Here is a 14,582-nt window from a genome sequence, read left to right on the forward strand (position 1 = left end):
TGAGGGGAGGGTGTGTGTTTTCAGAGCCAGTGCTCCCTGTGCCTCTCTGAGGGGGCCAGGTAGGCTGAATTCTATTGACTAAAGCCCTAGTCTAATGTATCACATATTAGCCCAATAGCTCCAGGGAGCCTCCGGGGCTCACCCAGAAAATGGCGTGTCCTTATATTCAATGCTGGTTTTCTGTGGGGAGCCCCTACGGCTCCTTGGAGCTACATAACCAAAGATGGTGAATTTTGGTTATGTAAAAACTAGAACCAGATGACCCTGGTTTTTTGGGTTATAACTATAAATTTGGCATCAAAAAGATTCGCAAAAGAATTTGTAGTGAGCTGATGCAAAAACAAAATTGAGCTTATAATAGATTGTGTAACAGTGATGAATATATGAATGTTTATGAATAGCAGTCAGATGCATTCTAGTGTCATTAGAATGTTTACTATCGTAGTACCTATGGCACTAAAACGCATCGCTGGAACTTGAAAGTGTTAACACTATCGCGCGCGGCGCGTGAGCGCTGCAGACTTTGACGTCATGGGGTGGATGGTGCGGGCGAGCGTGCAGTGACGCCTAATTGTGTATACTCGTTTCAGTTTTCTCACCTTAATTCTCATGCTATGTCGTTCGTTTTGGTATCATTGTGTTCGCAATTAAATTCCCTGCAGGTGTATATGCATATACTGTACAGTAATGTCCAAAAGCCTGGCGAGACTCCCCACAGCAAAGCCTAAAGTCAGGAAAATTACCCGTGAGTGCACAAAATCAGTAAAATGTGCATACTCGTTTCAGTTTTCTCACCTTAATTCTCGTGCTACAGCGTTCGTTTTGGTATCATTATGTTCGCAATTAAATTCCCTGCAGGTGTATATGCATATAATGTCCAAAAGCCTGGCGAGACTTCCCGCAGCAAAGCCTACAGTTACCCGTGAACGAGCACCAATTTGCACACCACAACCTAATGTGTATACTCGTTCAGTTTGATAACATCAATTTTCGTGTTACATCGCTCGTTTTGGTGTCAAATTGTTCATAATATAAAGGTGCATTTTAAAACTAGTCTCATAATAATAGCACAATAAATAGAATTTTAACAAATATTTAAATTTTGGACGCTCATCATCACAATTATTTATATCTTTCCAGTGTTTTGACATCAATTTTCATGATATGTCGCTCGTTTTGGTATCAAATTGTTTGCAATCGAAAGGCGCACATTTTAAAACTAGACCCATAATAATAGCACAATAATAGAATTTTAACAAATATTTTAAAATTTAAAATTTAGACCCTAAAATGTATTTATAATCTTTCAAGTGTTCTGACATCAAGTTTCGTGTTACATCTTTCATTTTGGTATCAAATTGTGCGCATTCTAAAGGCGCTTATTTTGAAACTATGCCGAGGTCGATTGGATAAAAAATGAATTTTATACAAATATTTTTGGAGCGGATGTGAGTCCTGTCCACGGCAAGGACTCAAGAGAAAAAAAAGTGGACGTGATCGGTGTCCAAAGCGAGCGATAGTGTTAATAATAATTTTATAATTTCATTTGATTTGATAATGATAATTTCATTTGATTTGATAATGATAATTTCATTTGATTTGATAATGATAATTTCATTTGATTTGATAATGATAATTTCATTTGATTTGATAATGATAATTTCATTTGATTTGATAATGATAATTTAATTTGATTTGATAATTTTAATAATGTGATAATTTTAATAATTTGATTGTTACTTTTATCTAGAATATGCATGAATTTGATGTAGTGATTTTCTTTAATACCAGAGTGGAGATAATGTACCACCAGGCTATGAAGCAGTTTCCCTTATTGAAGCCCTCAATGGTCCATCTGTCGCACTGCAGCAACCCTCCGCTCCACCGGCACACGAGCTGTACGTCCAGCTGCCTCAGAATGCAACTGATGCACCATCCGAGTCTCTCATTCGTAATGAAGCATCAAGGTAACGTAAATACTGTATTTCTGTATGCCCTCGCCCAGCACACACACGACAAAATGACGACATTGTTGCAATGTTCAAACGAGTTTTAACACCTGACCAGTTGTAACAACCAGTATAGCATGTTGTAACAACATTCTAATACGTCGTAAAAATGTTATAACAAGATGTATCTAATTTATTACATGATGTATCTAATTTATTACATTTATTACAAGCGGAAATTTTTTTCGGAAGTTGTTGCAAGTGGTCTACGTCTATGTCCTTGACTCATAATTGAGGGACTCAATTTCAATCCTTTGGACAGGACAGAAAGAGTTGGGCGTGTTTCCTTTTACCCGATACCTATATTCACCTGGTTATAAATAGATACCCGGGATTAGGCAACTGTCGTGGCTTGCATCCTGGGGAGGGTCGGTGCTGTCATTGAGTTAGGATAAATGGATGTAGCCAAGTACAGGCTTCCTAGTTCCAACAAGGAGAACTAATTCTCTCATTAAGTATCACTTCCTGTTAGGGATGCAGCCCGTCCTCCAAAAATGGGGAGGTAAATGTACAAAGCCCCATAAGTGCAATTATGTACTATGTATAACAGTCTGGAAATGCACTTATTACACTTAGTATTAAAACGTACTGTCAATTCGGAGGATGGGTTGAGGGATGCCTGATAGATTTTGAAGGATGTTTTGTTTCATTGCCTTACCAGGAGTGTGCCTTTTTGTGTTGGCTTGAAGCTTTCAGCTGCCATGTATGTTGATACAAGGTAGGTATTGGCTTGTTAAACACCCTGGTGGCCGATCCTTGCAACGTGGGGTGTTACTATCTCGTCGGGCAATACTGACGTGATGTATCCATGACAACTATTATGCCCGTGGGTGGTATTGATCTCTCATCTCTGGACACCTCACAAACATAATTCTTATTGCTGGGGACAGGAAGCCTGTACTTAGGCTGATTTATGTCATTCCTAGGACAGCTACGGACCTTCCCCCACCATGCAGCCCACAAGAGTTGCCAAATTCCTGGGTACCTATTTACTACTAGGTGAACAGATGCATCAGGCATAAGGTTACCCCCTAGGCCAACTACTGACCTTTCCCAAGAGGGATCTCACAACAGTTATCTAACTACCAGGGTACATATGTACTACTGGGTGAACAGAGGCATTAGGTGTAAGGAAACAGGCCCACCATGAGTGTGTCACTTTACTGATGAAACAAAAAGGAAATATTATAGTAAAAGATGGTTACAGATGTGAATAAAATTTGCTTGTACACTTGGTATAGCATTGGTAAGCTGCATAATATTTCAGCTGTAATCTACAGAATTATCCCACTGATGTATAAGAGCAAATATACATTGATTGTCATGAACCTTACAAATATCTACACTCTCCCCCATCAACTGCTTCCTCCCAGACCTGTCATTTACCATTTCTTGTGCCTTGTTCGCTCATAATACTGTATATAGTTCCTCACATGCACATTCACCATGTTTGGCTAACTTCTTGCCCAACTTGCTCTCCTTCTCCGACCTGCAAATTCACTTGAATTCACTCTTCACTGGTCTGTCATCACTCATTCATTCAACATGCTCAGTCTTTGTATTAATTTACCAAGAAGAGGGCACCCATGTTGAATTTTCCTTCCTGTGTTTGATGGTATGTGATAACTGCCTACTATACTGTTTGCTAATGTTAGTGCTTTTCTTGATGATGAGTTTAGTACACCTGAAGTTTAAGTCGTTGCTGTTTGTTCCTGTGTGGCGGAAGCTTGCACCCCGTTTTGGAGGGTCTGCATTTGTTGTTGTCGTTCTTAATTAGTGGTCCAGGTGAAGCCTCTTCCTTTGTCTTGCCATCAGTCAGGGTCCTGGCAGAGGTATGGGTTTTGGTGGTGGTATTCAGTTGAGCCCGTGGCTCAAATTATTGGGTAACTGTTGGAGCAATCTTGTTTCAGGAATGTTCAACAAAGCTACCCTCATCAGTTCTGTCATCCCCCTCCATAGTATATCCAAGTGACATTGTGCAACCTGTCCTCCCACAAAGAACATAACTTTTTGCTTGTGTGCATTACACAAGGCCAAAAATTGTCATACTAGAAAATGGAAGTGGCTCGCAAAAGTGACGTACTGTCCTGATTTCTGTTTTGGGTCCTCTGGTAGATTAGGGGAGGACACCTGACCACTTTCTTGACGTTGGGGAAACCTTAGGAGGAGGATCTGAATTGTGATGTGGCGATGCCTGCAGACTTTTTTGGAACCTGAATAAGAAGATCTGGGCTTTTCGGATGTTTTCTCCAGGTTTTTCTGGTGATGGTTACCTTATGTGCCTGATTTTCCATGGCCAAACAGAATTGTTCCAAGGCAGGTGTGATGATTGACATATCAAGGGTCAGTGTTTACAATCCATGTCGAATTTTCTGGATGACCATCACCACCACCACCACCGTTTCCATTGTTTTCCTGGTGGTCTCTGGCAACTTTTGTGTGTGTGTGAACCTTGGGGATGGATGTATATTGGCATGTCCCTCTTCATCTGAGGTTCAGGGACTGGTTGGGGTTCAAGGTTCGTCACACCTCTTACCACTTTCAGGCTCTCCCCTTCGGGCTTAACTTGGCTCCCAGGACGTTATCCCGACTGACTAGCGTGGTCCTCCACGAGCCACGTCTCTTGGGAATCAAAGTCTTGGCCTACCTCATCAACTGGCTGGTTTGGGCTTCCGATACTCTACCATGCCTACAAGCCTGGGATGTTGTGTTAGTGTTGTAAGTATCTTTACTGCACACACACGTTTACACACGCTCAATACTGTATAAGCATGTTTTACTTAAAAGGGTCAGCACTGGTCATGCACTAAATCTATAAGGCAGACTGCATGGCAGACAACACACTAGAAAACGGAAAGGCTAAAATAAACGCCATTGAGTACAGAATATTCATATTATCTATAGCTTCAGTATTTACAAATTTGTTTCCAGCACCACCTGGTTTTCAATCCTAAACAAAGTAGACAAATTAGAGTGTAGGGAAATCCAGAAAATCTGTTGGCCTTGAGAGGCAGGTTGTATTTATATCCAACCACACCCACTAGCCTGAACAAACCCACAAGGGCCGTGACGAGGATTCGAACCTGCGTCCGAGAGCATCCCAGACGCTGCCTTAATCGACTGAGCTACGACATGGTCAAAAGGAGTTGAAACTGAAGTTCTACGGAACTTACTGGATCCTGCAGCCTCTCCGAGGCACAAACCAAGGTTTTACACAACTCCCCCCATGCACTCGAGCTATGTCAATAGGCCGTTCTCCCTCTTCGCCCTTACTTCATTACACTTCATTACCCACTAGCATATTTGTCTAGCCTCTACTTGAAACGGCCAGGCTCGGGGGAGTAGAACAACTCCCGAAACCCTCTCTAGGTATGCTCCAGGAGACAGTCCAGCAGCAACGTGTAAATTACATTGCCTGGCGTCCAGTTCAATCAATCAACTGCCCTATTACCAAACCACTTGTTGATAATAATCATGTTTATTCTAAATAATGTGTGTACAAAGAACATAAGAGTATTGTACAGTTGTAGGGACAGGAGTTACACATGCTAATGAAGCCACTCTTATGAAAAGTATTTCGGCCATTTTGTTACCCAGTTCTAATTGAAATTTCAACCTATGCCATTTAAATCAATTGTTTCTCTTTTATCTTGAGTTTATATATTCAGTAAACTGTTTACAGTATATTCTTCCTTAAATATTCAGTCATCCATTAGTATAATTCTGTTGTCTCGTACTCTTCATCCTTCTGAAAGAATGTAAACTAGGCTTACTTAAACTTAATCTCTCTTCATAAGAAAGGTTCTTAATGTCTGGGATTAGCTTTCCCATCCTCTTCTGGTCACATGCAGAAGAAGATGTCCATTGTATGGTATAGTACCCAAGATGTCACTGCATAATCTCAGTGGGTCCTGTTTCCCACAACACATGCCAAACTAATTGGCCGACAGTTCAGTTCAAGTGATGTATCCCCTTTTTTTAGATAGATGCCACATAATCAGTCCTCTGTGATTCCAGCATTCTGCTTGACTCTTAATGAATTATCAGGTAAGCAAGACAAAGGATGACAGAGCTCATATTTATATTGTGTAGGGAGCCAGGCGATTACTTCTCATGGCAGAGCACTTGTTTGACTTTAGTTTTATGTTTGTTTAATAACTTCGTGGCAATCACTGATCAGCTGCAGGGGAAAAATAAATATAAATATATACATACATATATATATACATATATATATATATATATATATATATATATATATATACAGTATCCACTCAATTTAACAGCCTATATGGGGCTGAGCCCAAGTCGTTATTTACGGAGCTCCGTTATTTCCGACGTTAAGTCGGGTCGGGTAATTTTTCAAGTAACATTCAGGTAGGATATATTTTACACTGTATAACTAAAATTAAATAAAGTTCATTGTGTAATTGCATTCCAATTTAGTGCACGGCCGACGATTAAGCCAGTTGCTGGCTGCTGCATGGATGATGTGTAAACACGCTCTGATCAAGTCCAGATGGGTGGGAAAAAATTGATTCATTCCTTTGTATTGAAAAATATTTCATGTATCAATCAGCGAGTTAATATTGTCTTAATAAAATTTTAGAGATGTGTTTTGATTTACCCTGAACAGTGCAGGTAATGTATTTTTAATGTTACGACACAGGCTGTGGCGGCCATGCCATAACAATGGCGATCGAGCCTTGTCACTGAGAGCTAGCCAAGACGAAATATTTTGAGCTCACCTTTTCTCTGCTGATGATAGAATATACATTTGCAGAGACTAATATGTAGCTTTTGTTGAAAAAAAACAACTAATATCTTGTAATACTATAATAAAATTGGTAAATTGACTGACTTTTAATGTTACAACACAGGCTGTGGCGGCCATGCCATAACAATGGCGATCGAGCCTTGTCACTGAGAGCTAGCCAAGACGAAATATTTTGAGCTCACCTTTTCTCTGCTGACGATAGAATATACATTTGCAGAGACTAATATGTAGCTTTTGTTGAAAAAAAAAAAATTAATATCTTGTAATACTATAATAAAATTGGTAAATTGACTTACTTTTAATGAAGCTGAAGATTACGAAGCTGTGATGATTACGTCATCCTCTGCAGCGCTTGTTTTATATGTACAATTATTTTCAGGCACTCACTTCACACAACAGCTAGCCTTACTACTAATTCACATGAGTTCTAATTCTACTTCACTATTGACAATTATTTCTACTGTATATTTACACTGTACAGTATCTTTTTGTCTAGGCTTAATTAATCATTAACACTTACAATACTGTACTCTATCAATACTTTTTACACTAATTTATATGCCTTTCAATCATATTTTATATCGTTAGTGGATGACTTGTCACGACTTGGTGGGAATTCAGCATCGGCGGGTGCAACATGGCTTGTAGAGCATTCGTTGCTGGCGGATGTTCCACGACTTGTCGATGGGAATTCAGCATCGGCGGGTGCAGCATGGCTTGTAGAGCATTCATTGCTGGCGGATGCTCCACGACTTGTCGATGGTAATTCAGCATCGACGGGTGCAGCATCGCTTGTCGACGAAGATTTTTCACGAACCGTTGAAATCATGAATTTATCTATTTTTGTCTGAATCTGATTTTCTCTGGCTAACGTTTTGAGACATTGCTTTAAGGCTGTAAGGTGTACATAAAAATTTCCAATAACCTCATGTTTACTTTTTATTGAATATTCAATGAGTTCCTCAACTTGTTCCAATCTTTTCTGATATCCGACACCTCTAGGCAGAGCCTCACCAACATCGTCCGAGTCATCATCAGAGTCATCAGAGTCATCAGAGTCATTTCCGAGAACACTTTGCGCAATCTGTTCTTCAGTTAACAATTCATAACCAGGATCGTAATCATTTTCTAACCATTCATTGATATCATTCACTTGTACACCCTGACCAGCTTGGAGCAACATTGTTCGGATCGTTTCTTCAAACCCTTCAAAATCATTGGCTTCATTTTCAAAACCTTCGAATTCACTATCAGATACTGCTGCTTCACATCTAGGCCTCTCTGTTAACAGTTTCTTCCATGAATTTGTTAGTGTGGTTTCTTTCACTTTATTCCAAAGCCTAGCCCAGTGGAATATTGCTTCCCTGATTGTGTACTTTTTTAGATTTTCTAGTGTTCTTTGAGCCCTTGTATCCTTTCCTGTCAATTCATCTTCCTCGCTAGGTAAAACAACTAAAACATCTTCAAGCATTGCTGTTTGGTACATACGTTTAGCAGCAAGGATAACACCTTGGTCCATGGGCTGGATCAAGGATGTTGTGTTTGGTGGAAGTGCCATGCATTTTATTCTGCCATCCCTTGAAATTAACTTGCTAATGGGATGAGCAGGAGCATTATCTAGCAGCAACAATGCCTTAACCTCACTGGCCTTTATTCCACATTTGTTGATCTGGAATTCTCTGACTTCTTTGCAAAAGTGGTTTTCAAACCAGTCCGTAAATATTATTTGATTAAACCATGATTTCTTAGAATTGTAATATATTACAGGTAATGCCTGCATTATATTTTTTAAGGCTCGAGGATTTTTAGACTTGCCTACCACGGCACATTTTGTCCTGTGAGAGGCATCAGCATTAGCACAAAGCAAGACTGAGAGCCGTTCCTTGCTTATCTTTCGTCCAGGAATATTTTCCTGCATCCTACTGGTTAAGGATGTACTTGGTACAGCTCGCCACATAAACCCAGTCTCATCAGCATTATATACTTGATATTTCCTTAAATTATTACTGACAATGTACTCGTTTAATTTAGCCTTGAATGAATCAACATTAGTGGGATCAGCACTTGACGCCTCACCAGAAATTTTTTTGGTGTTTGAAATGTTATGCCGAGCCTTAAATCTTCCAACCCACCCATCACTTGCACTGAAATCTTTTATACCTAATTGAATGGCAAGTTTACTTGCTGCAACTTTAAGCTCTTCAAATCTTATTGCCATGCCAATTGTGCGGTGCTGAATAAACCACTTATACACTGCAGCATCCAATTGTGGATACTGACCAGACTTTACTGTTTTTCTCGAACATGCAGCACCAGAAGTAGCACACTCTGTTGTGCTCACATATTTTAATAGAGTATCCTTCTGTTTCTTGATGTCACTTACTGTACTTTTCCCGATGTTAAACTCTGCTGCTGCTCGTGCATGAGAATATCCTTTATCAAGTTTCTTAATTAACTCCAGCTTCTGTGCAACCGTCAGGCGCTTCCTTTGGGTAACTTTTGGCATTTTGTAAATTAAAAAGATCACAATTACAGTACAGTAATATCCTTCACAATTGAAGCTAGCCGCGCGAGTTCACGGTAAACAATGGGAACACATGGCCCGTCGGAGTACATACTAGGTCCGTGGGAAAAAAAATACCTAGTGCCTATACATACTATAAAAGGTATTTAATAAGAAAACAAAGACTTTTGCTTAATAAAAACTGTTTCAAAATATTTTATTAATAATAATTTACAATTTTCTTCATTAAAGTGAATCATTTTAAAAGAAAATTAAGATGTAATATATGACTCTGGACGATCCAGGTCGGTGGCGGCCTGGTCGCCATGTGAGGGGACGCTGATGCCACAACAAACCCAATACCGACTGTCGGTAATATCGACCGCAGACCGGTATAGCAGGCTCTAGCTACTGGGCTCCCAAACCGGTCGTTAATACCAGCAGATCGGTATAAAAGAGGCCGTTAAATTGAGTGGATACTGTATATATATATATATATATATATATATATATATATATATATATATATTATATAATATACTGTATATATGTATTCCTCTTACATAAACACAGATGCAAACTATTTATTTAGAATACTCCCGGTGTGTTTGTCATTAAATTGTTACTTTACTGGCAGCCATTGTCTTGTGTATGTAACAGAGTACGCAGTCACCACACACCCTCTCACATGGTCATCACCCACCCACTACCATCACTTAAATCATCCACCACTTACATCATCATCATCACCCACTACCATCACTTGCACCACCAGCACAGACAGCACCCTGGTATGGCATGTGTCTTGAACTGCTGTGATGACTTGTAGGACAGTTAAGTGTGGTGTACGTAACCCTAGTTCTAGCTAAAGGAGAGGAGTTATTATCACGTTCTTACATTTTTTAATATTGCTTTATGGCACCTATGCATGGTGATTCATATACAGTACTTTATAGTATTCCATATTTACGTATTTGGTGATTGAGTCAGCCCAGGAGCTGGAGCTTCTGGAGGGGAGAAACCACATGCATCTATGGTGGGGGAAAACGAGAGGGTAAATCATTTGGCTAGTGAATCCTTGTTAGGGTCAACTGGGCAGTAGAAGTTTTCATCTCTATTGATTTCTGGCTACGTATACTATATGTATGTATTTATGTATGTGTGTGTGTGTGTGTGTGTATATATATATGTCGTACCTAGTAGCCAGAACGCAATTCTGGCTACTAGGTACGACATATATATATATATATATATATATATATATATATATATATATATATATATATATATATATATATATATATATATATATATAATATATATATATATATATATATATAATATATATATATATATATATAATATATATATATATATATATATATATATAATATATATATATATATATAATATATATATATATAATATATATATATATATATATATATATATATATATATGTCGTACCTAGTAACCAGAACGCACTTCTCAGCCTACTATGCAAGGCCCGATTTGCCTAATAAGCCAAGTTTTCCTGAATTATTATATTTTCTCAAATTTTTTTCTTATGAAATGATAAAACTACCCATTTCATTATGTATGAGGTCAATTTTTATTTATTGGAGTTAAAATTAACGTAGATATATGACCGAACCTAACCAACCCTACCTAACCTAACCTAACCTATCTTTATAGGTTAGGTTCGGTTATGTAGCCGAAAAAGATAGGTTAGGTTAGGTTAGGTAGGTTAGGTAGTCGAAAAACAATTAATTCATGAAAACTTGGCTTATTAGGCAAATCGGGCCATGAATAGTAGGCCTAGAAGTGCGTTCTGGCTACTAGGTACGACATATATATATATATATATATATATATATATATATATATATATATATATATATATATATTTTATATATATATATATATATATATATATATATATATATATATATATATATATATATATATATATATATATATATATATATATATATATGTCGTACCTAGTAGCCAGAACGCACTTCTCAGCCTACTATGCAAGGCCCGATTTGCCTAATAAGCCAAGTTCTCATGAAATAATATATTTTCTCTAATTTGTTTCTTATGAAATGATAAAGCTACCCATTTCATTAGGTATTAGGTCAATTTTTGTTTATTGGAGTTAAAATTAACGTAGATATATGACCGAACCTAACCAACCCTACCTAACCTAACCTAACCTATCTTTATAGGTTAGGTTAGGTTAGGTTGCCGAAAAAGTTAGGTGAGGTTAGGTTAGGTAGTCGAAAAACAATTAATTAATGAAAACTTGGCTTATTAGGCAAATCGGGCCTTGCATAGTAGGCTGAGAAGTGAGTTCTGGCTACTAGGTACGACATATATATATATATATATATATTGTGACAATAATCTCCTTCAAGAGATTGAGCCTGCTCTTCCCTCCAAAATTACGTCTTCACAACTATATAAAAGACTATGGAAGAAATGTCCAACAACGACAACAAACACCAGCAAGGCTTGCCAGGGTGAGCAGAAACGTATGCAACCAGCCACCTGTTCGAACTCCAACCACCAAACTACCCGTTGATCGCTACGACTCCGCTGATTGGTCGCCGGTCTGGCTGCACCTGCCTCGCCCCCCCCCCAATACTACCCGATGTCTGGGGTCGCCCCAACATCAGTCTTCAGAATGTTCCGTGCTTTCGTAGCCAGCACTCCTCCCAGCTAGACGTTAGCGTGTACTGAGAGAGGTGGTGGCTTTAAGCCAATATTCCAGCACCTCCCACTTAACTTTTGTGTTGCACTTCTTGTTATTTTGCCTTAACGTAACTTTTCATTTTGTCATTTAAGTATTCTTATTATTTTGATTCATTGATTTTATTATAAGAATTTGTTTGTGCATTATTTTCATGTTTTGATTTATTTAACGTAATTAAAATTTCATTGTTAAAGTTTTACTTGTGTTTTGTGTGTCTTCTCCTTACCTTACCACAGACGAAGTTCCAGTTTTCTATTTTTTTTTATAACTATGTGACGAGGCCATACCCCTAGCCTTAAACAGCCGAACACCAACGCGTTACCGTCACAAGTTTTATGGGGGCCTGTCCGGGAGCTTCACTCAGGTACTGGTGCCAAGTGGTAATTTATGGTAAGCGTATTTAACTTTGTTAACGTAGCTTTACTATTTTTCATTCAATTTCATTTTTTATAAGGTGCGGTGTATTGTGCATTACGAGAGTAACATATAGTGAAGGTGAGACAACTTTGGATTACGTGGTGACTGTAGGCCGCAGTCATACTCTTAATTGGTCATCTCTCCCTCCATGTTATTACTCGTATTTACCATCTATGTCCCTTGAATATTTCTCATTCTGACAGATCATCATATTGGTACCCTGGTACTGTGGTCTGCCCCGGGTCAAGAGTACCCAATCTTCTGCAATCTGACTGTAGGAGGACAAAGAGGGCCATAGTTCCTCTAGCTCGAACTTTAGTTGCTGAATTGGGACCTCAGCAGCAGTTCTCGTCACCAGTTGACACCTCGCACCCCTACACGTCAGTCAGAGATGATGATACATACAACGGTAGGGAATTAGCTTATTTTTTCAGAGCACAAAAGTTCGCTAATTCTGTAAGTATCATATTAAATTCAGTAGGAAAAACTTGCTTTATGTCCTATAGAGACTTGGCAAGGTATGCCTACATCCTTGGACTACCAATTTTACTTTTGAAGCATTTAACTGTTTCATTTGTTTTCGAAACTTTGTTTCATTTGTTAGTAGGATTTTCTTGCCCTTATTCTCTTACATGAGTACCGGGTACAAGATTTCCTGCGCCCTTGATTTAATTTAATCATTTAATATCTTTCACTTAACGTTAATTGTTAAAGATCACACAGGATAGGTACCAGTTGCCACGTTGTCCTGTTTCTGACATTTCATTATTGAACATTTGTGTACCTTTATTTGCTAATTTCACCATGTTTCGTCTCCAAACTTTCCGTGCAAATCCAGCAGGTGAAATAGGGACTTTAAGTCGTGCCAAGAGGACTGAACTACAAACTCTTGCACATGAGTATCAACTAGAAGTTCCCTACCAAGCCAACAAAAATGACCTACACAACCTGTTGCTGGATTACTATTTAGAGCAAGGTAAGATAGACTCTGAAACTCATGAAACTTACTATATTGCAGATAAAACTGATTTGGCAACGCTGAAACTCAAACTAGAGCTGGCCAAGATTGAACGTGAGCAGCAAAGGGAAGCCCGCGAACAGCAAAGGGAAGCAGCTGACATACGAAGGGAAGAAATCACCCTCAGAGAACGTGAAGCTGCCTTGAGGAGAGAAGAACACGAACGTGGACTCGCCCTCCAGGAACGTGAGGTTGCACTACTCCAGGAGCGGGAACGAGTACAGCTTGAAACCAAACGACGCGAGTTGGAGATGCAACGCGAACATGACAAGCAACAAGCGACTCTGGCTCTAGAGTGTCGTCAACGGGAATACACGTTGGAAACTTCACACCTCGCTCAACGCCAGCAAGCTACTGCCAATCTTCCCGTCAGTTTTAATATATCACATGCAAGTAAGTTAATGCCATCCTTTGTAGAAGCAGAAGTTGATGTGTTCTTTACCACCTTTGAAACCCTTGCTAATCAACTCAGTTGGCCTGTCGACCAATGGGCCACACTTCTCAGAGTCCATCTTACAGGTAGAGCTGCAGTCACACTCAGTACTTTGGCGTCTGAGAATGACTACTACACTCTGAAACAAGCAGTGTTGGACGCCTACCTCCTCTCTACTGAAAGTTATAGAAGGAAATTCCGTGACCACCTGAAGGCAAGTACCACTACCTTCCTCGAGTTTGCTAACACGAAACGGAGGTATTTCATGAAATGGCTGGAAGCAGCACATGTCTCTACTTTTACAGAACTCGTCAACCTGATGCTTGTTGAAGAATTCTTGAGACGTGTGCCGCCTCCTGTCCGCCTCTACTTAGCAGATAAAGAAGAAACCGACTACCTGAAGTGTGCTAAGTCGGCTGACACTTACAGCCTCATCCACCGGCTGACACCTGAACCATCCTCCAGTAAGAAGTCGTGGTACAGTTACGAAAAGGTGAGCCCCGATCAAGCTGGTTCACAACTGTACTGCAAGTATTGTAGACTCTATGGACATACCATAGACAAGTGTGGTAAGTCTCAATACAAGGGAACCACTGACCAACAACGACCCAAACCAACTCCTCCTAAGTCCGGTAAGCCTGTGATGAATGTTGGTGTTGATGTTAAT

General features: G+C 39.3%; 1 protein-coding gene across 15 annotated transcripts in view; it reads left to right on the forward strand.

Annotated features, from left to right (window-relative positions):
• Positions 1–14,582, forward strand: part of Mrgn1 (Mahogunin ring finger 1) — a 153,430-nt gene that overhangs the window by 85,385 nt on the left and 53,463 nt on the right. For all 15 annotated transcript variants that reach the window (XR_011228478.1, XR_011228479.1, XM_069324537.1 and 12 more), the window contains one exon: positions 1,792–1,967. Coding sequence is in view for 13 of the 15 variants with exons in the window: in XM_069324537.1 (XP_069180638.1) it covers positions 1,792–1,967 (176 nt within the window). In the remaining 2 variants the exon portion in view is untranslated. The remainder of the gene's footprint in view (positions 1–1,791; positions 1,968–14,582) is intronic.

This window comes from Procambarus clarkii, chromosome 14, assembly GCF_040958095.1.
Source record: "Procambarus clarkii isolate CNS0578487 chromosome 14, FALCON_Pclarkii_2.0, whole genome shotgun sequence".
Classification (NCBI taxonomy): Eukaryota; Metazoa; Arthropoda; class Malacostraca; order Decapoda; family Cambaridae; genus Procambarus; species Procambarus clarkii.